At 39.5% G+C, this 26,252-nt stretch overlaps 1 protein-coding gene across 2 annotated transcripts; it reads left to right on the top strand.

Annotated features, from left to right (window-relative positions):
- Positions 1 to 363: 363 nt before the first annotated feature.
- LOC138969047 (putative polypeptide N-acetylgalactosaminyltransferase 10) lies at positions 364 to 24,384 on the top strand. Of its 2 annotated transcripts, none has more exons than XM_070341741.1 (13): positions 364 to 595; positions 1,654 to 1,854; positions 3,981 to 4,068; positions 5,960 to 6,104; positions 6,717 to 6,883; positions 9,503 to 9,691; positions 10,184 to 10,361; positions 11,538 to 11,655; positions 12,024 to 12,134; positions 12,643 to 12,864; positions 14,290 to 14,397; positions 15,068 to 15,211; positions 16,544 to 24,384. In XM_070341741.1, exons 2-13 carry the CDS (start codon positions 1,684 to 1,686, stop codon positions 16,712 to 16,714), a joined length of 1,812 nt encoding a protein of 603 aa, XP_070197842.1. In that variant the 5' UTR covers positions 364 to 595; positions 1,654 to 1,683; the 3' UTR covers positions 16,715 to 24,384. The 2 variants fall into 2 exon arrangements, with proteins under 2 accessions (XP_070197842.1, XP_070197843.1); XM_070341742.1 differs by lacking the exon at positions 364 to 595 and adding an exon at positions 603 to 818.
- The last annotated feature ends 1,868 nt before the right edge of the window (positions 24,385 to 26,252 follow it).

Genomic DNA, 26,252 nt, shown 5'->3' on the forward strand with positions numbered 1-26,252 from the left:
GTCAACATATTGCATGGTTTGTGGTATTTTGAGAGATTAGAATTATAGGGACAGTGCATGTGCAGTACAAATGGGATTCAGCTTATTAATTGCTTAATTTTGAGCCCCCTCCCTGCACTATTATGAGTTGAAAAAATTATATTGCATACATGCATATAACTATCAACAACCATTAATGAAAAACCTACATAATAAAAGTATTGTTAACACAAACACATACCGTCCAACTCACACACACACACACAACAAGTACATACACACACGTGCACACATCGACAAGAAAAAAAATACATCAGCGAAGAAACGAGACAGAGATTCATTTTATTATGCTAATTTAAGCTACACTAACGCTTAAATGTATCATCATGAAAACAAGCTGAGACAGGAACGATAATTCATACCGTCATGGTGACCTGTAAGTGCAAATAACAAGTACTCCCCTTGCTCAGGGGAAACAACTCTCATGTCGGAATCTGGAAGAGCCAGTTGGCAGAAGACGTGTAAAATGTAAACAGTTTAAAAGAGGCAAGTTGCTAATATTCCAAAGATCCAGTCGACTGCGACTCGAACAAATTCCTGGAAGGGCACGGATGAGGTATGAATAAAACTTCATCGGAGGAGAACTTCTTAGGAGCTCTCTCCTGAACACACAAGTTTAGTTCCTCAATCACACTTTACAGGATTTCGTGATCGATTTTTTGACACGGACAGTTGCGATCGCTGACTGGTATGTCGAGATTGTGTCCTTTTTTTTTCTCGAGTTTTACTCACAAGTCATTTGGTGCAACAAATGGGTATATGAACGTAACTAGAAAAGGGTAAGTTGGACAGGTATCTTAATGATGAGTAGATGAGGGGGATTGTGTGTGCAGGGAGGGAGGGGGGGGGGGGGGGGGGTGACGTGTGACTGTGTAACCCGTCCCGATGACTTTTCCACCCCCGTTAATTACTTTTTTTCTTGAGTATAGTTTGTCAGCTGCAGTGTGTGTCATATTTTCTGTCAGTGTCATTATATAGTCAACAGTATAATTTTACAACCATCACCAGATCAGTTCGAGTTGACATTCTGTATTTTCCATCAGCCCTGTACTTCGTGTGTGTGTGTGTGTGTATGTATGTGTGTGTGTGTGCGCGCGTGTGTATGTGATTAATAAAAGAAGGTCCATTAACTCTTCAGATGGTCATGGTGTCTATATATATTAACCCTAATTTGTTAAAGTTGTTTATGTATTACAATTACATCAAATCAATGCACCATTTTACCAGATACACTTTACTTTCTTCATTTCTGTTACAATGATTCATACTCTTTGTGGCTTTTGGCAATTTGAATCAAATTGATAAGCATCCCAGCGGGCTGCAGTACCCTAGCTCCCCATAAGATGATAATATTACCCCTCACACACCCATGCATGCATGAAACAGAAAACGCATGGCCAGCAGTTTTTTGTGAAGTCATGAGTTAAGCTCTTTCTCTTTTCAGGATATCGATCATAAGCATATTTTTTGTCCAGTTTTATACAAAATTCCAATCCAAGAAAATGTGACATTCACATAAAGATCTAGGTTTTGTTACAGTTTCTTGGAAAAGATAACTTTTGTGCTCTTGTAATAAATCATGTTCACATTTTTATGGCTTTTTCTTCTTTTCAGACAGTGCCGCAAGTAACAAGCGAAGAAAAAATGAGGCGTAATACAGTCAGACTAATAAAGTATGTCGTTGGTGCATTGATCCTCATTATTTTGGGACCTCTTGTTCTGAAACAAATCTTTGGACGTCATGGATCATATTTCGAACATTTCGTGGATGCAAATGCAAAGGAGATGGGATCAGAGAGGAGTAGAGACTCAGGAGTAAGTATTGAGCTGGATTATATTTCAATGTTTTTAAGACTTAACTCTGTACTCAAGTACAGTGGAACCCGCTTATAAGAAAGTCCAGGGGAAATTATTTTTGCATATATATATATATATCCGAGATGATTAACAGCTATTGTGTTTTCAGCGTAGCAATAGGGCCCGATATTTAGACGAGACAAGTATATTAATGCCGACGAGTCGAAGACGAGTCGCATTATACTTGTTCGAGTCTAAATATCGGGCCCTATTGCTACGATGAAAACACAATAGCGTTTATATAGCTATTCTGACATTAAATTCTGTGTTAAAATCATGTTTTTGTCAGCAACAAGTACCAGAATGGTCCATGTCGTTGATTGCAGACGACGGTTCCCTTTCCGCATGAAGCCACGGAAATAACCGAACATTGAAAAACCCACGGACATGTATTACGGAGAAAACTCGAGATAACTGGATGTATAGCATTACGTCAATATGCTAGGAATCATATGACGTCATGACGTATCATGCTTGCCTACGTAGATTGTATGTTCGAAAGTCTGACTTCTGTTGGGAATTCGCGTGGTGAAGACTGCGGTAAATCTGTAGATGATAAGAGAACAAGGATTGTCTCAGAAGAAACGACTAAATGTTTCAGACCGGTAACTTCATTTCAACATTGCACTATACAATGGACGTTCTATGTGACAGGAGAGTTTGCTGATTTTGTGTTAAACATTGGAGAGATCGTCTGCTAGAATCAGAGATAGGTCGCTTCAGATTGCAGCTTCTGGAAATTTGCAAGGTTTGTTGCCTGTTAAAGAACTGGATTTTTCACGTAATGTATGTCATGTACATTAAGCAACAACAAAAACACACACAAAGCAAATGGCTTCGTTTGTCGACTTGTCACATAAACAAACCTGGCGAGGTATGCGTGTACTTTATACACGTGGAAGAAACCGGAACCATGCGTCTTTGTTATTGCCAATATGCTTTTGGATATTGACAAAAATGGCCGACTTCCGTAGCATTATGCTTTGATATTCGGAAAAGGGATGTGTAAGACCATCCAATCACAGCCCCTGAATTCCCCCACGTGTCTATCAGAATAGCTATATATATATGAAACTATTTTTGCTTTCTTATATCCAAGGTTTTTCTTATCGGGAGACGCCGGATATAACTTATTAGAAATATTTTTCTCTTAAGTGAGGAAAAACAAATTTCATCATATGTTTGTAAATGCATTGCATTATATGTCCCCAGGCAGGTGCATACATGTGTATGTGAATGAATGTTTATGTTTGTAATTTTATGTCGTTGGGATAAGTATGTGCGTGCGAATTAATGTGTGTATTTCAATGTGTAATATTCCCGGCTCGTAGTAGGGATTGGGACATAGCACATGGTGGCCGCCATTATTAGTCTCGGCTTTCCCATACATGTGTGCAGGGCCTCAAACGTCCTGTTAAAAAACACGCGGAAAAAACACTTTAGGACGAGAATTAAGAAAAGAAACGTGTCGTCGCGGTTTTGTTTGCTTGTATTTGCGTTTTTTTTTCCGACAGCAGATCCAATCTTTTTCGTTCTGTAACTTGTTCTTTTCTTTGATTCTATACATGTTCTTAAACCTTAATTCTTAACCAAAAATGTGTCTAGTTTCTAATGGAGTTCCATATCGATACAGACCGACACATATTTTGCAAGCACAAGAAGAGTAATTGCTATCTGAGTGTAAATATTCAGAACAATGTACAATACCAATGAAGAATTATACAAATTAGATTTTTGTTTGCTTTTTTAAGAAAGAAATTCTGTTCATCGTTTTACCGATTTGTTTGTTTGTTACAGGAATAGAACAAAAGGTCAATGAAATCTTATGTTTATTCTTGAGTAAAACAAATAAAAAGTGATCATCTTGGGGTGTCTTGCTTCTGCCATGAATATTATAATGTGGCAGTCTGGAGCTTGAATTGGAAGTGTGTTATCAAAATACATGTCTCAAATTGGCAACTACTGCAAGGACGTTAAGATTAATTCTATATCGATACTGTGACCAAAAGCAGTGTTAAGTATATTACATGCATGCATGTTTTTTCAATGTCTAACTGGCTGTGGTTTGCACATGTTTTGCACAGGTTTTAGGTATGGCGGTCCAAGAAGATGACTCAGGAAAAGTGGACTGGCATGACTACAAGGCCATCGAGGAAGAGAAGCTGCGACAAGGTAATAATTAATACTGATAATGAAGATAATTAATTGCTAATAGTTTACTAATGAATTACCTTATACAGTAGACTTCCACTACACGTATATCGCGGTCTTTGGGGTCCAAAGATTTTAGATCGCGATATTACCGATTCGCAAAACTTTTGTTGAAAGGGGGGTCCGCAAAAACAAAACAAAAAGGTTTTTTTGTTGTTGTTGGTCCAATGTCTCGGTTTTAACATGTTAACAAGAATTTGAATTGGATGGATACTGTCCGAGTTTTTCTTGGTGTTGTATGAGAAAGACAATAACAACTACTCACCTCTGCTGTTGCAAACACACTCACTCTTACCCTCTGCAATTAACAACCCCAGTCCAAAAACAAGGGCAAAATATTGTACAGCATATTTGCCAGTGTAATGGGAGGGAGGAGGGATTGCCAGAAGGTTAGTAACACTGTCTATTCTACCGTCTCTGCTACCCAGGCAAAGTAAGGAGGAGAGAGAAACACCTGGCCATAGCAATTAGATGGACACAAGTCGTAAATCGGCATGCTTGACTGAACACAATAAAGGATGGTCAACCACTAACCATGCTGCCTAATGTTTGACTGATGTGCGATGGGGTGTGAAGTTTGAGGCGTGCTGTACAAGTCCACAAGAGAAAACGTGCTTCTTCACAAAGAAAAATCGGAACAAACTTCTTTTTTTTTAAGTTTTTTTTTAAGGTTGGTCCCGCTTTTTTCGGGGTCTAAGAGATCTGCGCGATATAGCCGAATTCGCGAATTAGTGGACCGCGATTTAGTGGAAGTCCCCTGTACTGATTAACAGTAACATGCGCAGCGCATTAAAAGAAAAAAAGTTAAATGTAGAAATATTTCTGGTGCGGTAAATGAAACAAGTCGCATACGTAAGGCGAAAATACAACATTTAGTCAAGCTCAGTCAAACTCACAGAATGAAACTGAACGCATTGCATTTTTTCCGCAAGACCATACACTCGTAGCATCGTCTGTCCACCGCTCGTGGCAAAGGCAGTGAAATCAACAATCCAGAAAAGCACGGTAGCGGTTGCGCTTTTCTATATCTCTATTCTTTTAACTCTCTGAACGTGTTTTTAATCCAAACATATCATATCTATATGTTTTTGGAATCAGGAACGGACAAGGAATAAGATGAAATTGTTTTTAAATCGATTTCAGAAATTGAATTTTAATCAGAATTTTTATATTTTTAATTTTCAGAGCTTGTTTTTAATCCAAATATAACATATTTATGTTTTTGGAATCAGAAAATGATGAAGAATAAGATAAACGTAATTTTGGATCGTTTTATAAAAAAAATACTTTTAATTCCAATTTTCAGATTTTTAATGACCAAAGTCATTAATTAATTTTTAAGCCTCCAAGCTGAAATGCAATACCAAAGTCCGGCCTTCGTCGAAGATTGCTTGGCCAAAATTTCAATCAATTTGATTAAAAAATGAGGGTGTGACAGTGCCGCCTCAACTTTTACAAAATGCCGGATATGACGTCATCAAAGATATTTATCGAAAAAATGAAAAAAATATCTGGGGATATCATACCCAGGAACTCTCATGAAAAATGTCATAAAGATCGGTCCAGTAGTTTACTCTGAATCGCTCTACACACACACACACACACACACAGTGACACACACACACACACACACACACACATACACCACGACCCTTGTCTCGATTCCCCCCTCTATGTTAAAACATTTTGTTAAAACTTGACTAAATGTAAAAAGGAATAGCAGGTACTGTTAATGTTATATAGGATGATGTCCCAAGATGAGACCTAATATTTCTTTATTGGTTAAATAGATTATTAACAATAACACGGCTGTTTACATTCAAAATTTTATGTCTGTCGTGTTTTCTCTCAGGTCCAGGAGAACAGGGTCAAGCATACATTCTGGGTCAGGATGAGGAGCAGAAGAAGGGTGACCTCTACAAGGTCAACGGCTTCAACGCTTTAGCCAGCGACAAGATTTCCCTGCAGAGAGCACTCAAGGACATCAGACACCCTGAGTAATTTGTCTTCTTGCTTTCTTTAACTTGAAAAACTGTTTGCAATAGAGCAACACACTAGCTTTAGAACGATCTTCACTTTGTGCCTGGCACCTTTGACACAATTTCTAGGATGGTTGAATTTCTTTTTCAAGCTCCCCCCCCCCCCCCCCCCCCCCCCCTCCCGACCCCCCCTCCTAACCTCGTAAGTGTCTATTGTCATTGAAGCACTCACATTATCGATTGCTGAGGAAGAATAACAAGAAAATGTCCCTGTATATGTTATGAATCACATTGATCTATCAACATTTAAATATACTTACATCAGTGCTGGTGGCAGAAGGGTCTGTGAACACCTGTTGCCATCCTTGATTTTCACATTAGCTTTCTGTGTGAAGTATATTATTGAATTTTTCTATGAGACGCACAAATGTTCAGTGTATAAATCAGCTCTTTTATCTCCTTTTATTTCAAGTCCTAGCTAGTCCCAAACCTTGCCTTAGTCTGTGTAGCCTCATAAAAAGGTGAGTGGAATCTTTCATCTTATATTGATCGATGAAACACCCGATAAAACATGGTAAGCTGATTTATTTCTTTATTTCCTTATTTCTTTATTCATTCATTTATTTTCAGCTGCCAGACGAAAAAGTACCTGAGTAAACTGCCAACAGCTAGCATCATCCTGCCATTCCACAATGAACATTTTTCCACCTTGGTGCGTTCAGTTTACAGTGTTTTGGATCGCGCCCCCAAACACCTTGTACATGAGGTCATTCTCGCCGATGACTTCAGCTCCAAAGGTACGTTACCCTTTGAAGCTATACTCTGGGGCTGATTAGGGAGATAAATTAGAAATAGACGATGTTCAGAAATAACTCTGTCGGGTTTGAAGGGGTTGTAACAGAGTGAATACCCTTGCTTTTTCTGCGACAAATAATCTACACGTGCTCCTTGTTCACGTGTGCCAGACTCACCCCTCGCTTGTGATTGGTCCGTGGATTGTTTGTCTCACTTGAAACAAGGGTATTCACTCTTTCACAACCCATACAAAGTCAGGCATGGGAATTGTCCGCCAAAAGGCAAATTTCCGCCGAATTGTTTTTTTGTTCCGCCGAAAAAGCAGAAGTTTCCGCCAAAAAAAAATTGGGGGAGGCAAAAATGGTTCTAAAAACTGAATTGAATGGCAAACTTGGAGCTAAGATGACACCAAATTGCACCATTTGGGTTCTTTGGAGAAAACAAATTCCGGGGGGGCATGCCCCCGGACCCCCCTAGTAAGGCTAGGTGCTTCGCGCCGTCGACTTTGTTATTACTTACACATTTTCAGCCTTTTTTACAATTTTTAATTCCCATGCCTGCAAACCCCTACTGAGTGATTTTTTGAATCCGTCAATTATGCATGCATAGAGGGGGTGTGCATAATTCTCCTTACTTGAGGTGATGTAAATAAGGGATGAATTTCGATTGTGGAGAATTAGCTAACATCTTTGGTTAAAAAATGTGTATAAGTTTTGGTAAGTGCAGCAAGAGATTGGATTGGGTTTTATGTGGAGAACAGGAAAAATTCACCCCTAGTCCATGCTAGGAGAAAAAAAAGTGTTTGACGTAGGGGAAAAATCTGGTTTCGTGACATTTGTTTGTTATAAGTTACACACATGCATACACTCTCTCTCTGTCTCACACACAAATACACAGCTCAGCTTCTCTCTCTCTCTTTCCATCTCTCTCTCTTTCCCTCTCTCTCTCTTTCCCTCTCTCGCTCTCTCTCTCTCTCTCTCTCGCTCTCTCTCTCTCTCTCTCTTTCCCTCTCTCTCTCTCTCACATATATACACACACACACATTAAGTATTTCTCTCTCTCTTCCCTTCACCCCCCCCACACACACACACACACAAACACACACACACTCTCTCTATTTCCTCTCTCTCACACACACACGCTTATAACATTGAGAGAGACAGGTTGTGAGAACAGCTGTTACACTTGCAGCTCAATAAAGCTTTAAGATGTCAACATGCTGTGTCACTGTTATTGCTCTTGTGTTGATGCCTGTGTTGGTTTTTAATGCCTGCATGGTTTTTATAGCTCAATGGATTAATTGGTTTTTGATTGTGTTACGTGCATATAAATGTGTCTCACTGAAATAAAACTCTCAGCTATTCTAGCCTCTTGTAATGAACTTTGATCGGCTTTTCCAAGCAAATACTAACCATCAGTAATTTTGGGTTATCCAGCTTCCAGAGAAAAAAATTTGCCTGCAGGGTTATCATATTCTAACATACAGGGACAGATTAAAACAAGTCGCGTAAGGCGAAATTACTACATTTAGTCAAGCTGTGGAACTCACAGAATGAAACTGAACGTAGTCCGCCGCTAGTGCATAAGGCAGTGAAAGTGACGAGCCTGTTTGGCTCGGTTGAGCTGTGCTTCATAGCACGCTTTACTGTACCTCTCTTCGTTTTAACTTTCTGAGCGTGTTTTTAATCCAAACATATCATATCTATATGTTTTTGGAATCAGGAACCGACAAGGAATAAGATGAAAGTGTTTTTAAATTGATTTCGAAAATTTAATTTTGATCATAATTTTTAATTTTTTTAATTTTCAGAGCTTGTTTTTAATCCAAATATAACATATTTATATGGTTTTGGAATCAGAAAATGATGAAGAATAAGATGAACGTAAATTTGGATCGTTTTATAAAAAAAATACTTTTTTTACAATTTTCAGATTTTTAATGACCAAAGTCATTAATTAATTTTTAAGCCACCAAGCTGAAATGCAATACCGAAGTCCGGCCTTCGTCGAAGATTGCTTGGCCAAAATTTCAATCAATTTGATTGAAAAATGAGGGTGTGACAGTGCCGCCTCAACTTTTACAAAAAGCCGGATATGACGTCATCAAAGACATTTATCCAAAAAAGGAAAACAAATCTGGGGATATTATACCCAGGAACTTCATGTAAATTTTCATAAAGATCGGTCCAGTAGTTTGGTCTGAATCGCTCTACACACACACACAGACAGACAGACAGACACACACACACACACACATGCACCACGACCCTCGTCTCGATTCCCCCTCTATGTTAAAACATTTAGTCAAAACTTGACTAAATGTAAAAAACCAGGCTGACTGAATAGTGCACAGACATGTGAACTCTCTCATACCCCCCATCCCCACACCCTGCAATTTCTTTCACAGCGAACCGCACTTATTTTTTTTTATCTGTCCTGGCCAGAAAAGGAGGAGTGAACAAAGGAAAAGTAAGGGTCATCCCAGGATGGTAGTGATGAGATGGAAATAATTATATGTGTTCAAGCCGAGTTTGTATACCACACTCGGACATGCGTCCACACCATTGTTCTCTCAAAAAATTAATTTTCATGCGACTTTTTCTTTTTGTGTCTGTCATCAGAGCATTGCAAGGAGCCACTGGACACCTACGTCAAAGAGCACTTCACCAATGTGAAAGTCGTGCGGGCAGCCAAGCGTGAAGGTTTGATCAGAACACGCTTGATGGGAGCCAAGGCTGCCACAGGGGACGTGCTCATCTTCCTGGACTCTCATGTGGAAGCCAACATCAACTATTTGCCACCTTTGCTGGGTAAGCCAAGAGCTAGACACGTGCAGATATAGCACACATTTTGCTCCATCATCATGAGAGCATCACAAATGATGTTGTGCAGTTAGGAAGTTCCCATTCCAGAAATCAGAGATTATTCCTCACATTTAAGAAATGATTTCCTGATGGTTGATTGGGTTTTCAAATCATCTATTATGCTATTAAAATTATTGAGGAAAAGTTGAAGCCAATTTTTCTGGTTTTTAAACATTATCTACTTTTTTCCCCGGATGTCTGACAAATGGAACATAGACTGAACAATCATGAAAATAAGAGTTAGCAGAAAAAGTTGACTCGTCATGGATGACCTTCCATCACATGTATACTTTTGTCAGGCTAATGAACAACGTGCAGGAAAAGGAACAAAAATTGGGTAGCACCTTACTGTATGGCAGCTTGCTTTCCCCAGTGTAAAAGCTGCCTGAATTTCCATGAGTCACAGGACAATAAGCTACCTTATCCTTTTCCTTACAGAGCCTATCCAACAGGACTACAGGACTGTTGTGTGTCCTTTCATCGACGTGATTGACTACGAGAACTTTGCCTACCGTGCCCAGGATGAAGGAGCGAGGGGGGCCTTTGACTGGGAATTCTTCTACAAGCGTCTGCCACTGCTGGAAAGAGATAAGAAACACCCAGCTGAGCCCTTTGAGTCAGTAACTGTTTCTCTGCTGAAATTGGGGGGTGGGGGAATGTCAGAAGACATAAGGGGGCTGAGAGAGAGAGAGGGAGAGAGAGAGAGAGAGAGAGAGAGAGAGAGAGAGAGAGAGAGAGAGAGAGAGAGAGAGAGAGAGAGAGAGAGAGAGAAAGAGAGAGAAAGAGAGAGAGAGAGAGAGAGAGTGTATGTGTGTGTGTGTGTGTGTTTGTGTTTGTGCACACGTGCGTGTTTGTGCACATGTGTGTTTGTGCACATGTGTGTGTTTGTATGTCTGTATATGTGTGTGTGTGTGTGTGTGTATGTCTACACGTGTGTGTGTGTGTGCACATTTGTGTGTGTGTGTGTCTGCACATGTGTGAGTGTGTGTGTGAGAGAGATGAGAGAAAGTGTGAGTGTATACTCGTGAGTTAATGCCTTTGTCGGTGAATGCTGGAAGGTAGTGACTTTCGGTCTGCTACAAGGATGGCCAGGATTGAGGACTTCTGTTTTAGGCCTAACTATCACAATTAGCATTTGTTTTTTTCCAGTGAGTGAATCATACCCATTGATGTTGAACTCAATTTTTCTTTTCTTTTTACCTCGCATATGTCATACTAGATGAATACCCGCTTCGCCGGGTACGGCTTCGCCGGGAAGAAGTAGAGCCGAATACCCGGCTTTGCCGGGGACCCGGCTTTGCCGGGTGTACGCCGGCTTTGCCGGCGCACCGTACGAAGGAAGGGAGATAAACGCGCAAAACACTGGAGAAGATAAGGAAGAGTAATACCCGGCTTCGCCGGGACAGTGACCTTCTAAAAATAGTAACGGGAATATGGATTGAGCGTTGTGTTCTACAAATAGTAACAGGAATATGGATTGACGCCAAACGAAGGAAGGGAGATAAACGCAAAACACTGGAGAAGATAAGGAAGAGTTACTGGGCATGGACCTGGGAAGATGAACAGAAAAACCAAAATCGGTTCAGCGCTGCGCGCTGTGAGAGCACGTGTTGAAACTTCTCATCGACCAGGTTGTGTCCGGGGTCTACCTGAATATGCCCACCAAATTTGAAGCAGATCCATCGAGAACTTTGGCCGTGCATCGCGAACACACACACACACAGACACACAGACACACAGACACAAGTCGTATATATAATATAGATTATCTGTCTCTCTGGTTTGTGTACAGGAGCCCTGTCATGGCGGGCGGTCTTTTTGCGATCAGCACTAAATGGTTCTGGGAGCTGGGCGGCTACGACCCTGGCCTTGACATCTGGGGCGGGGAGCAGTATGAACTCTCCTTCAAGGTAAATTCAGAATATGGCAAGAACAGAATTGTATTGGGTCTACTAATGAACACCGCTTCAAATGGTGAAAATGATAACTTGATAAAAATGAGTCTATTATTATTGCTTGCTGCCAAATAAAGAAGGATTTTTTACCATGATAGCAATGTAACAATCCCTTCTATGAGATTTTGTTCAAACACATTCCAAGTCCAAGTTTGTCCCACTTAAGTATCATGAAAGCTGAACAACAAAAAGAAAGAAGGAAAGAAAAAAAGAAAGACTGAAAAAAAGGCGGAAATAACAGGAAGAAAGGTAGGAAGTAAAGTAAAAAGATGTTGAAAGTTTCATTTTCATGAAATGCTGATGCAATGCTTTATTTCTTGTAGCTGTGGCAATGTGGCGGTCGCATGGTGGATGCACCTTGTTCCAGGGTGGGTCACATCTACAGAAAGTTTGCTCCATTCCCCAATCCAGGGGTCGGTGATTTTGTGGGTAGGGTAAGTATCACACTTTTTAGCTGCTAGAACAGTGGTACGTGTTATGCGAGGACACCCTTGGATAGCTAAAGTGTGGGTGTCCTTTCATGGCAGGTGTTCATTAGTCAAGTTCATAAACTGAGGCCTAAAAAGCATCCTTTATTGGAAGATGTCCTCTAATTGGAGGGTCTTCGTGTTTCATGTGCAGCTGTATTGTTCCAAGGTTTTATTTTGTTGAACGTTCATGTTGCATGTGACTTGTTTTCATGGATAAAAAAACCCATTGTAGCATTGGCATTGATTATGTTACAGCATACAGGTCTTTTTTACCATTGATTAGTGTTTGAAAGGTCTTTTTTTCAGTGGCTGAAAGTTGACACTTTTCATCGTTTGCAAAGTATTCACACTAAGGCTAACAAAAAAAGTCATTTGAAAGTAAATCTGTGGTAACCAGTAGCTTCCCCAGGCAGTTTATTTACAACATAATTAAAGCAAAGATTATCTGTAATAATTTGTGCTTTGGATTCAGAATTACCGTCGAGTGGCAGAAGTTTGGATGGACGAGTACGCAGAGTATCTATACAAAAAGCGTCCACATTATCGCAACATTGATGAGGGGGACTTGACAGAGCAGCGTGCCATCAGAACCAAGCTCAACTGCAAACCCTTCAAATGGTTCATGGAAAATGTGGCCTTTGATCTGCCCAAGTATTACCCTCCTGTGGAACCACAGCCACTGGCACATGGAGAGGTGAGGGTTTGTGTTCTGTGCAAATGAGTCTTCGGCCTCATATAATGCTTGTTTGAGTTCATTGAATGTGTATTTGTGAACCTGTGACTCCTGTAGCCTGCGGGTGCAAATACAGTGCCTATCAACAGAATCCCTCTGGTGACATCTGCCTTAACACTTGATGATGATTATCTGGAGTTTTTCCTGCACATTTCACTCCCCTGGCAACCTCTTTCTGACCTCATCAGGCCATCCTTATCCCCCCCCCCCCCTCCACACACACACACGTCATTCGCAAACCATTCAACCACGACAATAAACTTATTCATGAATCTCTCGTCACAAGTGTACTCTGACGTGGCATTCCTATAATGCTAACACTTGTGACAGTTTGTAATGACAATAAAAAACAAGTCGCGTAAGGCAAAATTACTACATTTAGTCAAGCTGTGGAACTCACAGAATGAAACTGAACGCACTGCATTTTTTCACAATGACCGTAGTCCGCCGCTCGTGCAAAAGGCAGTGAAATTAACGAGCCCGTTTAGTGCGGTAGTGGTTGCGCTGTGCTGCATAGCACGCTTTTCTGTACGCTTCATTTTAACATTCTGAGCGTGTTTTTAATCCAAACATATCATATCTATATGTTTTTGGAATCAGGAACCGACAAGGAATAAAATAAAATTGTTTTTAAATCGATTTCGGAAATTTTATTTTAATCATAATTTTTATATTTTTAATTTTCAGAGCTTGTTTTTAATCCAAATATAACATATTTATATGTTTTTGGAATCAGAAAATGATGAAGAATAAGATAAACGTAATTTTGGATCATTTTATAAAAAAATAATTTTAATTACAATTTTCAGATTTTTAATGACCAAAGTCATCAATTAATTTTTAAGCCTCCAAGCTGAAATGCAATACCAAAGTCCGGCCTTCGTCGAAGATTGCTTGGCCAAAATTTCATTGAAAAATGAGGGTGTGACAGTGCCGCCTCAACTTTTACAAAAAAACGGATGACTTCATCAAAGACATTTATCGAAAAAATGAAAAATATATCTGGGGACACACACACACACACACACACACACACACACACACACACACACACACACACACACACACACACACACACACACACACACACACACACACACACACACCACGACCCTCGTCTCGATTCCTCCTCTATGTTAAAACATTTAGTCAAAACTTGACTTAATGTAAAAACACAACAGCAACAAAGATAGTAATGGTGATGACAAAACTGATAATGATGGTGTGGATCACAATGATGATGATGATGATGATGATGATGATGATGATGATGATGATGATGATGATGATTGATTGATTGATTGATTGATTGATTGATTGATGATGATGATGATGATGATGATGATGATGATGATGATGATGATGATGATTGATGATGATTTTCAGCTGCGGAACAAGGCCAGTAACCTGTGTGTTGATACCCGCTACAAGGGAGGGAACGAACGCTTCCAGCTAGAGACCTGTGTCAAGGACGGGGGGTCTGGGGGAGAACAGGTACACCTTTGTTTTTCTGTTTTTCAAATCATTAAGTCTGTCTACAGTCTACTATCCATACATAGCTTCCTGGAAAAAAACACCCAGTGTAAGGCACTAGGTTTACATTGTACAGATTTCAAAACTGAAAAAGTTTCCCACATTTCTTCTTTCTACTATACTATGTACTATTTCTCTGTGTTGTTCCTGAGTACTCGGTCCTCGGTCATTGATGCATACTTTGTTTTATCTGATGCATTGTTCTGATCCCTGGCTGATCGACATGTGGGAGCCCTTCCGACTGAAGAATTTGTTTGTAGCAACGACATTTGGACCCATACATATTTTCAGTCCAGGTCCAAATTATCTATTGCCCTCTTAGTCTGTGAACAAAACTGGTCCATTGATAGCTTTTTATTTGTGACACAGTTTTAACCAGTCTTGCATTGTGTGTTTTCATAAAATTCCACTGACATTTCTGACATTGCATGTGTTTGCAAGCGTGAGTATAAGAGGTAGATGTGTGTGTCTGTGTCTCAATGTGTTTGTGTGTGTGGCTCTGTTGGTCCGTCTGTCTGTGTGTCTATATGTATGTGTGCATCTACTCATATGTTATATTTTTTCCATTTATGCATATATATGCCTCAGAATCTACAGCCTTAATTTTTTCAACTGATTGCTCTTGTTTCAGCAATTTGAGTTATCGTGGCACAAAGACGTCCGACCAAAGAAGCGTACAGTGTGCTTTGACGCCTCTCAGTCAATGCCAAAAGCGCCAGTCATCCTGTTTGGTTGTCACGGCATGCAGGGGAACCAGCGCTTCAAGTATAACCTGGTATGTGGAATAGGTTTTAACCCATCAGTGTATGTTTGTGTGTGTGCACAACTGTCTTTCTGGCTGTGTTTGCGTGCATGCAGTTATTTTGCCTGGGTACGCACCTGTCTGTTTTACAGCAAGGTCCGTTAGGGGAACAGGTAAGGGGTGGGGATGGGGTGGAGGGTAGTTGTACTATTTTATGAGCCTTGGCTTTTCAGGGAACTATGCCAATTAGTCTGCTATATGTATGTGAGTGATATCAACCCGATAACCAGTAGTTATTTTAAGTAGTGGCAACCATATAGGCCAATTTCCTTTGCTTTCTTGTTAATGTAATTTTTAGGTCCATGAATGTTATATTGAAGATATATAGGTTACTTCCCTTGTAACTGATTGATGTGTCCACCACCATAGATCTGTCCAGGCTGTTACACGCCGGGGGAAATGGTACGCCACAAAAATTGCTGTGTGGTACGGCAGCATTCTGCAGTCCGGTAGTCAACCAGGTTTTGAGCTCGAAAGGCGTGTATCTTACAAACAAATAATTACTGCGTTGTAATTATGGAAGGTAGCAAAGTTTTTTGGGGCTTAGCTGATTCATAATTGAATGAGGATTAACATGTTATGGATTTAGTTTTGGAGGCTTCAGTTTTCGATTTGTGACAGCGTCGTATTTGTTAATATTGTTTGATTTTGGGACTTTTTCACAAATGGTGGAGATTACAAGAGGCTTGAAGCAACAAAGGTCATTCGATCAGGTAGTGTGATGTATTATAACTGAAATGCATCATTAGTAGTGTCCCAATATGCAAGTGTGTTTGTGTCTTCGGCTAAAGAAAAGAGCATGTGTATGTTTTAGGTATGCGTCGCTGTGCTAGCAGCGTACGGCTGCCAACAGTGCACCAATACCACTGTTGGCGGCCGTACACTGCTAGCCAAGCGACGCGTACCTAACAATTACACGTGCTCTTTATTTTGAGAGATACACGCCTTTCGAGCTCGAAACCTAGTTGACAACTGGACTAGAGAATGCTGCCGTACCACACAGCGGTTTTTTTGGCGTACCACTTCCCCCGGCATGTGCTATATGGAACATCCTTCCACTTGGACAATCACCAAAATCCAACAGCTTTTCTGCTTCCTGTGTAGAGTGCGAATTGCTTGCTGAATTAATCTGCAGACTGATTTAGTTGTAGAATATATACAGGAATAATCCTGGCTACTCATCCCCGCCAACCACCCACGCCACCCACCCCACCCCAACAACCCTTCAGCAGTATGCTAAGAGCTGCTGTTGTTAATGACCTAATTGTGACTGAAAATTATACTGGATCATTGTAATTTCCCCAGGATACCAACCAGTTATACCATCCCGTCAGCAACCAGTGTCTGGACTGTGACGCCGACAGCCACGAGATCTTCATGTATCCATGCAAAGAGGACCGACCCACTCAGGCCTGGATATTTGAGCATGTCAACTCTACTGCTGTGCGAGCAGACTGGCCGCTGCCGCTTGATTAGTTCGCATCATCTTCATGTTTCTGTGCAAAGACGAGATATTAACTCACTCAGGCCTGGATCTTTGAACACATCAACACAACTGCTGTTCAAATAGATTTGTCTCTGCTGTTTGTTAAGCTGCTATGGGCCAGTGTGGATAGCTGTACTGTGGCTATTCCTTTGTGTACTAGTTCTGCTGTTGTTGTTCTTGGTTTGAATGGGTTTTTCTTGGATTGTTCTTGTTTTTCTCTGTTTTGTTGCTTTGTGGTTTGCTGTATGTGAGGGAGGCGGATGTTTTTTTCAAAATCCTGGCTTGTGACTGTCATGTTCTGTTATGATCTTCTATTTTTTGTTTTTTTGTTATTGCATGTGTGGATGCAAATAGGTTTATGGTTGAAAGGCAGCTTGTTTTCTTTGTAGGACATTTACAACAATTAAGTTGGCATCTCTTATGATTTAATTTCTGCTCAGTTCTTTTTAATTGTGTGAAAGTAGTGGATACTTTATTTTTTAGCTAAAAGATGTGTGTGGTAATTCTGCACAACCACCCCTTGCCTGTATTAGAGTCTGCTGGTCAGCTTTGCTGCGCCCAATTCTCTGACAGTAACATTGCATACAAGTTTGTTACATGTAATGTGTGAATTTGATTTTGCTGTAGAATGACAGTTTCTGCTTCAGAAAAAAAATCTTGTATTCAGCTTTTTGTTTTGTTTATGTTTGTTTATATGTGTTTTTAGTCTGTTTGTTTGCTTGTTTTTGTTGTTCTTTTTCTTTTTGTTTGTTTCTTTCTTCATTTTGCTTATAATATTTGTGCTCTTGTGCAAGCAGCCAGGTGTGAATGTTTGTTTCTGGAGGTGGTTTTTTCTTCTTTTTTTCTCAGTATTTGTTTATTTGTTTTTTGTTTATTGTTGTTGAGTTTTTTTGTTGTGTGTCTGTGTTTGTTTTGTGTTTATTGTTATTGTTTTGTGGATGTTTAGACTCTCATGGAGTCAGCCAGGTGTTAAGTATGTTGTTTAAATGGATTTTATTTGGCTGTGAGCGAGTCCGTTGAGTTGAAAATTGTACAGACAGGTACACATTTGTATTCTCACCAATGTTATTACTTTGTACATGTACTGTTAAACAGTAAAAAGGGTTGTTAATGCTGTAAATAGTGAATATGGGGTTGTGTGGTGTAAATGATTATATATACTGAAACTGTCATGTCACAATTAAAGATGTTTGTATTGAATGTTTGGTGAAATCTTTTGTGATGGAAGTAGATTTTTTTTATTTTTTATCTGACTGTGTCTATGTAGGAACTGTTTTATAAACAATACCTGTACACATAATCCCTTGGAAAAAAAATGTTAGGTTTAAATGTGTTATGAAATACTTTTTACCTTTGCTTAAATACTGTTCACTCTCCAGGTGCTTACAATTTTATGCGTTTGTATTTTTTTTGACACAAAATGTTTGTTTGTTTGTTTGTGTGTAGTGGCATGCGCTACAGTGCTGTTGAAAAACAGAGCTGTTTTGCGGATTTGTCATGTGAATTAAAGAGTTTATGTGGGTGGTTTTTTTTTCTGACTGCAAAAGGGATGATATTAACAACTGCACATAATTATCCAGAAAGTGTTCCATGATTTTTGGTTCAAACAGGGAATAGTTTTATGGTGTGAAAAAGAAAATATTTTATCATTTAAGATATGAAACAAAAAGGTGTTTTTACTATTTATTTTTTTTGCAATGTGAAGAAAAGGGTGTTTTAAACATTTTTGGTTTTGTTTTTGTCGAACGGTGAAGAAGAAGACTATTTTTTTTTAATGAAAAAAAATTTATGTACATGAAGTTTGTGGTGTACTAATGGGGTGGGAGTTTTTTCAAGCCTGTAATTAAAGGCTTTGCTGCTTGTTCTGTGCTAATGGGTACCCCCCGCAGGTTAGGGGGAAGAATTTACCCGATGCTCCTTAGCATGTCGTAAGAGGCGACTAACAGATTCTGTTTCTTCTTTTACCCTTGTTAAGTGTTTCTTGTATAGAATATAGTCCATTTTTGTAAAGATTTTAGTGAAGCAGTATGTAAGAAATGTTAAGTCCTTTGTACTGGAAACTTGCATTCTCCCAAGTAAGGTAATATATTGTACTACGTTGCAAGCCCCTGGAGCAAATTTTTGATTAGTGCTTTTGTGAACAAGAAACAATTGACAAATGGCTCTATTCCATCTCCCCCCTTTCCCCGTCGCAATTTAACCTTCGTGGTTGAAAATGACGTTAAACACCAAATAAAGAAAGAAAGAAAGAATGTGCTAATGGGTGAAACTGAAAGGACAGCTGACGTTTCGTTTTTGCTTGGCAAAGACCCTCTGTTTGCATGTAACTGAGTTTGTGTAATAATAATGGCTACAGCTTTCCTTTGGGGTTGTTATGAACTTAAATATTATAGACAAATTCCAGAAGTTACTCCGTCAAGTTTTCAACAGGCTGCTTTTTCTTGGGAAAAAAAAGAGTGGTTAGTATACAGTATGCCACACACAGGTTTGTTTGCCCTCTTATTTCCAAGAATAAGCAACCCTATTGGAGCCCATGAAAACTTGACAAGAGTTATTTCCGAAAAATGTCCATTGTGTGGGGTAATTAAACTGCGATCTGCGATATAGCTAGATATAGTGATATGGCTAGCTATTTGCATGCATACAGCAGACAATGCGCGGGGGTCATTTAATGTTCATGTGTGTTTACAGTTAGCTTGTATGTACATTGTTTGTGCATTTTATTTTATTTTCATTTATTTTTGCGCAGAGGGAAACTTTGATATGAGGGTATATTTGTGTTCATTTGTACGAATATGACAGGGTGCTGACTTTCATCAACGATCTTTTGGTTCAGATCAACGATCTTTTGGTTCACATCAAATGACAGATGTACTTATTCTTTTTATTACAGGGTGAACATTTTAACAGATTATTTTTAACTTATTCTTTATAACACAGAATGCACCTTGTGACTGTGATATGCATGCTTTGCACTGGGTTTTTTTGCACGCTCCTGCTTACGTTTTCCATTTAGTCACATGTAAAGTTTTAGTTTCAGCAGTTTTTGTGTAAAAGGAATAAGAATGTGGTATGTGACGAATATTGTTCTCTCAGATAAATTGAGTCACATGTAATGTTTGGTTTCACCAGCTTATACGTAAAAGGAAGCAGAATGTGGTACGTGGTGAGTTTAGTTTTTTTTATGTGGAACAATGCATTATCCAAATTTGGTTGCTTTGCTTGTAATGCTTTAAGTTTAGAGTGGCAAAGGCTTTGTATTGGTGAATGAATCAAGGAAAAATATGTCCAAAGACATTTGTTTGAACTTGTTTCAGTGGACTTGTTGTCATTTTTGTTCAGATTTCTTTTATAATTATCACTTTACTCATTTTGTTACTATTTTTATGTTATTTTTATGAGTAAGGTTTCACAAACCACACACAATAAATAGAAGTTCCCCCTGTATGAACCCAAGCACTTAAGAATGTGACAATCAGCAGGTACAAGGAAGTTGTCAGTACCTCCTACTTAATTTAAAAAAAAAAAAAAAATCTGTTTTTAAGATTTAACTCGTATAGCTCTATCTGACCTGGTACGGATATATCCGTATATATCCGTACACTGAGTCACTTCAGTTGCTTCCTCTAACTTCAATCTAACGCCTGCATTCCATTGTGTTGCTACACAGTTACTACAATTCTGAGTGACCTGCTGCAGCACAGCTGGTCTCGGCTAAAAAAAAAAAAATTGGTCAACATAGGTGGGGTAGAAAGTGTTAAAGTCTGTTATACATTTCCAAGACTAGGATGACACACAGTGTTTGAATGCTGAAAATCTACCAAGGCGCAGTGGATAGTTCTGTTCTCCTTGTGCTGACTCATGTCAGATCCAGACTTTATATGTATGTCATTTTCATTCAGCGTTTAGCTTTAGCTTTCATGAATGCACAGGTAACTTTGTTTAGGCCACAACTTATGTTCACAGAAATCCTATTGTTTATATGTGTAATACACATAATTCCATGCATTCAAGCAACTCAGGAAAACCAGTATTGATGATAATATATATATAAGGCTTCTTTTAGTGAGTCGAACTACATGCAGTGCCAGGCTCAGATACAATAATAAGGTTCTGCTCTTGCATGCATCATGTTAGGCAGTGGTACCTGCAATTTAAGGGTCATCCAAACGTGTCCCTACTTTGCAGGTGACCTGTATATTTTCTTCAAATAATAGGTGTCCTCTTATTAGAGGGGAATCACATCACAGGTACCACTGGTGGTGGCGTACCAATCTAAAAGCAATCCCAAGCGCACAACATATACAGCTATACAGAAGTATGCAGGACCACCAAAAGAAATCATTGTTTTGTTATGTATTATTTTACCTTTGCAACAAAATATTTCATGTAGCAATAGTTCCAAACTTACAAATTAATAGATTCCAACTGTCTTGTAGGAGGCTTATTTTTAGTGACACGTATACATGTCAGCAGTTATGTTGATAGCATTCATTGAAAGAAGCTTTCATTTTCATTGAAAAATCCGCTTGACAGTAACTATGCAATTGTTGGTAATCTATGCTGCTTCCCTTTTCCAGGAATGTCTGTTTTGGGTGGTTACAGTCCTGTTCAGAGTGTTTGGTGGTTAGGGTGGTATAAATGTTCAGTCATTTTTATGGTAGCCATGTTCAGAGTATCTCTCTGTTTTGAAAGTCATCATGTTAAGAGTTGTTGAATCTGGAGGTGTTTATTATGATAATAGCAAGATCTAGATGTAGCACTTTTCAGGACGTGTACGGGAACGTGTACGGGTAACGTCATCAAATCTTGTTTTTGCTTCACGCGTTTGCCAAGATCTGCCGTCTTGGTTGGAGCAAAACAACGTATGATTTGGAACATTGGAGAAAAAAAGTGAGTCACAGGTGACACAATATCTACATGTACACGTACAGGTCTTTGCTACACGTTCGATCATCTAGAACATTGTAATGTTTATGCTCAGAGCACATACCTTCAGATGATGCTTTTTTTATGATAGGCATGTTTAGAGTGTCTATGAGATGATAAATCGATGACAATTGTTAATATGATTTTATTGATGGTGGTATAGTCATGTTCTATGTCACACATTCTTATAAGATAATACATGCATGTTTATTTTCCACAAGTGTCTGATGTCTTTGATAGTCAGGCATGGGAATTGTCCGCCGAACGGCGGATTTCCGCCGAATTTTTGTTTTGTTCCGCCGAAAAAGCAAAAGTGTCCGCCGAAAAAATAAAGGGGAGAGGCACACAAAAAAAGCACCGGTTACTTTTGGCTTTGCGCAAAAGCCCGCGAAAACTTTCCGTACTTTGTTCACGCACTGCTACCGCCCGCCTCAGTTACTTGAACTTTTATGTTTGAAAGTAAACCAGATTGCATAGATTGTGTTACAAGTTACATTTTCCTGTTTGTCTCAACAGATCAATTTTTTAACAAATTTAAACCATATAATACATGTATATATTTTTTTTCTTCAAAAAAGCAAAAATTGGTACTAAAAACTCTGATTCTAAAAACAGAAATTAATGGCAAACTTGGAGCTCAGATGACACCAGACATCTGGGTTCTTTGGAGAATTTTTTTTCCGGGGGGGCATGCCCCCGGACCCCCCTAGTAAGGCTTAGGCGTTTCGCGCCGTCGACTTGACGCTTCGCGTCTTCAGTTATAAATTTTCAGCCTTTTTTACAATTTTCAATTCCCATGCCTGATAGTACCGGTACATACATGCACTCATGTTTGAATGTCTTACATGTAATTGTGTGACAGATAAGGTAGTAATTACATTTTGTGTACTGTCGAGTGTGATTTCCTGCAAATACCATGCTACACAATTTTGTATTAATCATTTCTGGTATTTTGCACGTTAGCAACATTGTTTAAACTTTCCATTCATTCTTTTTTAAACCGCTCCCCCCGTTAATGGAGTGTGTATCAGTTTTATTTCTCTTTTTTTTTTCTCCTCTGTTGCTAGAGCTGAGGTCAAATGCAACAATTGCTAATACATGGTACTAAGTAATGAACAACTCTAAATTAAGCAATTTTATCTTGATAGATTGAGGTTCTAGTGAAAGCTTGGTTTTGTCGATTAAACATTTTATCGTTGTACAGGGCACTAATTCCACTAAATCGCCGTCCACTATATCGCAAATTCGGCTATATCGCGAATTCGGTTATATCGCGAGGACCTCTTGTACCCAAAAAAATCACGACCGACCTTCCAAAAAAGTAATTAAAAAAATAAAAATTGTATCTGCTGCTCCAGTTTTGCTTTGTGAAGAAGCACGTTTTCTCTTATGGATTTGTACAGCAGGCCTCACAATTCACACCCCATCGCACATCAAACATGACACCCCTTAGGCAGCATGCATGGTTAGAGGGTGGCCAGTGATCCGTTATTGGCAGCAGTGTCTGCTGTGCATTCAAGCATGTCGATTTAGGACTTGCCTCAGTCTAATTGCCCTGGCCAGGTGTTTCTTCAGTTAACTGACCCACACCAGTAACTGCTTATTGAGCACAAGATTAGTACAGTTGAACAAGGTGACAAGAGAGAGAGAGAGAGAGACTGAGAACCCAACCTCTGTCTCATCCCCCTCCCTCCTCCTTTCTTTGCCTGGGTAGCAGAGACTGTATAGTGGACAGTGTACTACATGTACCATGTACCTTCACTTTCCAACTTTATCTCAAGTGCCCACCCAACCCCCTCCTCTTCCTCCCTCCCTTTTATGGTTCTCAGGGGTGGTGGAAGAGACTGCAGAGAAAAGTGCTCCACCAGCTTACTAGCATTTAATCCCTCCTCCTTCACATTACACTGGTACCAGTATGTTGAAGGGAACAGAAAAAACACAGCAAAGAACCACAAACTAGACCTAAACCTTGCATATATTATACAGTCTATCTTAATGTGATGTAAAATACTGTCATCCATTTGCCAGTACATGTATGATCATTTTATGTATTACTGCTTTTAACCCTAATTTCTATGGAAAATGTTCATTATGCAGCATGTACGTACATGTGATAGGATAATCTGTTGAGAAAGTATTCCTCCCCGTCCCCCCCCCCCCCCCCTCCTTGCTACTAAGAACTGGCCCCTCCTGAATATAATCACTCATACGCACATACATAAAAATAATAATAATAATGAACATTTATGAATCGCCCCTTCTCGCCAGAGCTCATGGCGATGTACCATAGCAAGAAACATCAGCACACACACACACACACCACACACATGCAGGCAAACACACATACCTCTACACACATACACTCTCTCTCTCTCTCTCTCTCTCTCTCACACACACACACATGCAGGCAAACACACATACCTCTACACACACACACACACACTCTCTCTCTCTCACACATACACACACACGCACACACTTTTTGCATTAACTATCCCTCCTGCAAAAGATATTTGGGTTGCATGTGGATCAACTGTATGGTCACATTTTTTTTTTACATGTAATTAGTTTTGGTTTTAAGTGAGGGATTTAGCATTGTTTAAATCAGTTATTTTCCAGTGAAATGTACTCAAGAGCTGTTGAATGCGTTTTTTTTTTTGGAAAACTATTTTCTTTTTTGTGTGGATGGTTTGACTATGAATTCATCTTATTAAAAGTAAAGTTGACCGAATATATGTGTTTGTTTCTGTTTATGGTTTAACATGGCTGACTTAATTGTGTGTTGGTGATGGTATATAATTTAATGATGTGTGTGTGTGTGTGTGTGTGTAAAGGACGATTATGGAGATATGTTAACCCTTAGGCTGGTTGTCGCGACATATGTCGCGCTACTTTTCGTATACTGTCACCTGGTTGTCACGACATATGTCGCGCTACTGGCTCAGTCTGTTTGGTCGATGCTGATTACCTCCCATGGATGCGAAAACCTATATAACCGTTTTTCTTCATTTTTCTCTCTGTTGATTCACCAGTGGCTGTGTAACATGTGTTACAGAATTGCACCAGTGTAAGGGTTAACTGCATGAGTCTATCATAAGATTGAATACCAGCTTCGTCTTGGCAAAGTAGTAGTACACACCAGAATATCAACCCGCATTGGCATTGCAACATCATCACTATCTGATTCATTTCGTTCTGTCGCGTGTGGGATCTAGTAACGGATGCAAGTCAATGTGGGGGACCACCTGGGGTTATTTGAGCAGCCAAAGCAAAATTTAAAAAACAAAACAAGAATGGCCGGCTAGTTATTGGAACATTACATTTTTGACAAAACAAGTCAAAGATAAAACCATTTAATAACTAACCTTTCTGGATTTTGGAACGTTAGCAGTCAATCTCTTCTTGTAGTTCTACTTTAAGCAAAGCTATTGTATATATATATACAAATAAGTTAAAGTACTATATACAGTATTATATGTTATGAAAGCTAGGTCAATATCAATACTTTCTAATGAGAACCATTTGAAACCATCACTTGGTAGCAACTAAAAGCAACTTATGGTCGACCGGACCCACTAAATGCCCAAAGTATGCTTCATTTAAAGAATGGTGGTCTAAAAACAAAAATATAGAGATATAAAATTAATGTTGACAAGAAAGCAAATAATTTTTAGTCGGGAGTGTGGGAATGTATGCTGTTTAAAAAAAAAGTATAGACTTCATTTCCTGCTTAACCACTTGTGTTCATCGAGACGAGGGTCGTGGTGTGTGTGTGTGTGTGTGTGTGTGTGTGTGTGTGTCTGTCTGTGCGTGTGTGTGTGTAGAGCGATTCAGACCAAACTACTGAACCGATCTTTATGAAATTTGACATGAGAGTTCCTGGGAATGATATCCCCGGACGTTTTTTTCTTTTTTTCGATAAATACTTTAGATGACGTCATATCCGGCTTTTTGTAAAAGTTGAGGTGGCACTGTCACACCCTCATTTTTCAATCAAATTGATTGACATTTTTGTAAAGCAATCTTCGACGAAGGCCGGACTTCGGTATTGCATTTCAGCTTGGTGGCTTAAAAATTAATTGATGACTTTGGTCATTAAAAATCTGAAAATTGTAATAAAAAACGCTCGCGCTGGACCCGAGTACTCTTTAGATTGGCTTGCTCCCCGAGTATGAAAGTTTTTGTCTTGTGCACGTTACAGGCATTCCCTTTGCTATATAAATACATTGCATGCGAGCCGAGGATGTGCGTGGTGACTGGCCTTTCTCTTTTATTTGTAATTTGATCACAGTGAAAATGCACACACACACATTCACACACACACACTCTCTCCCTCACTCCCTCTCTCTCTTTCTTACACACACACACACACACACACACACGAGTACAGACTCATGCACGCGCACACACACACACACACACACACACAGTAACACTAACACATGTGCACAAAATGAACACACACACACACCGCGCGAGAGAAAAAGACGTCAAAGACTTTTGACCGTGACGTAATCTTTTTATGACGCTATATTTCTCGTCAATGTGTGACGCGTTCGGCTGTTCTATGAGACTGCCTGGCTGGCTGTGGCTCCGCGA

Source organism: Littorina saxatilis, linkage group LG6, assembly GCF_037325665.1.
Source record: "Littorina saxatilis isolate snail1 linkage group LG6, US_GU_Lsax_2.0, whole genome shotgun sequence".
Lineage (NCBI taxonomy): Eukaryota > Metazoa > Mollusca > Gastropoda > Littorinimorpha > Littorinidae > Littorina > Littorina saxatilis.

Coding starts and splice junctions, on each gene's coding strand:
- LOC138969047 (XM_070341741.1), top strand. CDS start 1,684: ATGAGGCGTAATACAGTCAGACTAATAAAGTATGTCGTTGGTGCATTG. Junction 6,884..9,502: donor CGATGACTTCAGCTCCAAAG/GTACGTTACCCT, acceptor GTCTGTCATCAG/AGCATTGCAAGGAGCCACTG. Junction 15,212..16,543: donor AGCGCTTCAAGTATAACCTG/GTATGTGGAATA, acceptor TAATTTCCCCAG/GATACCAACCAGTTATACCA.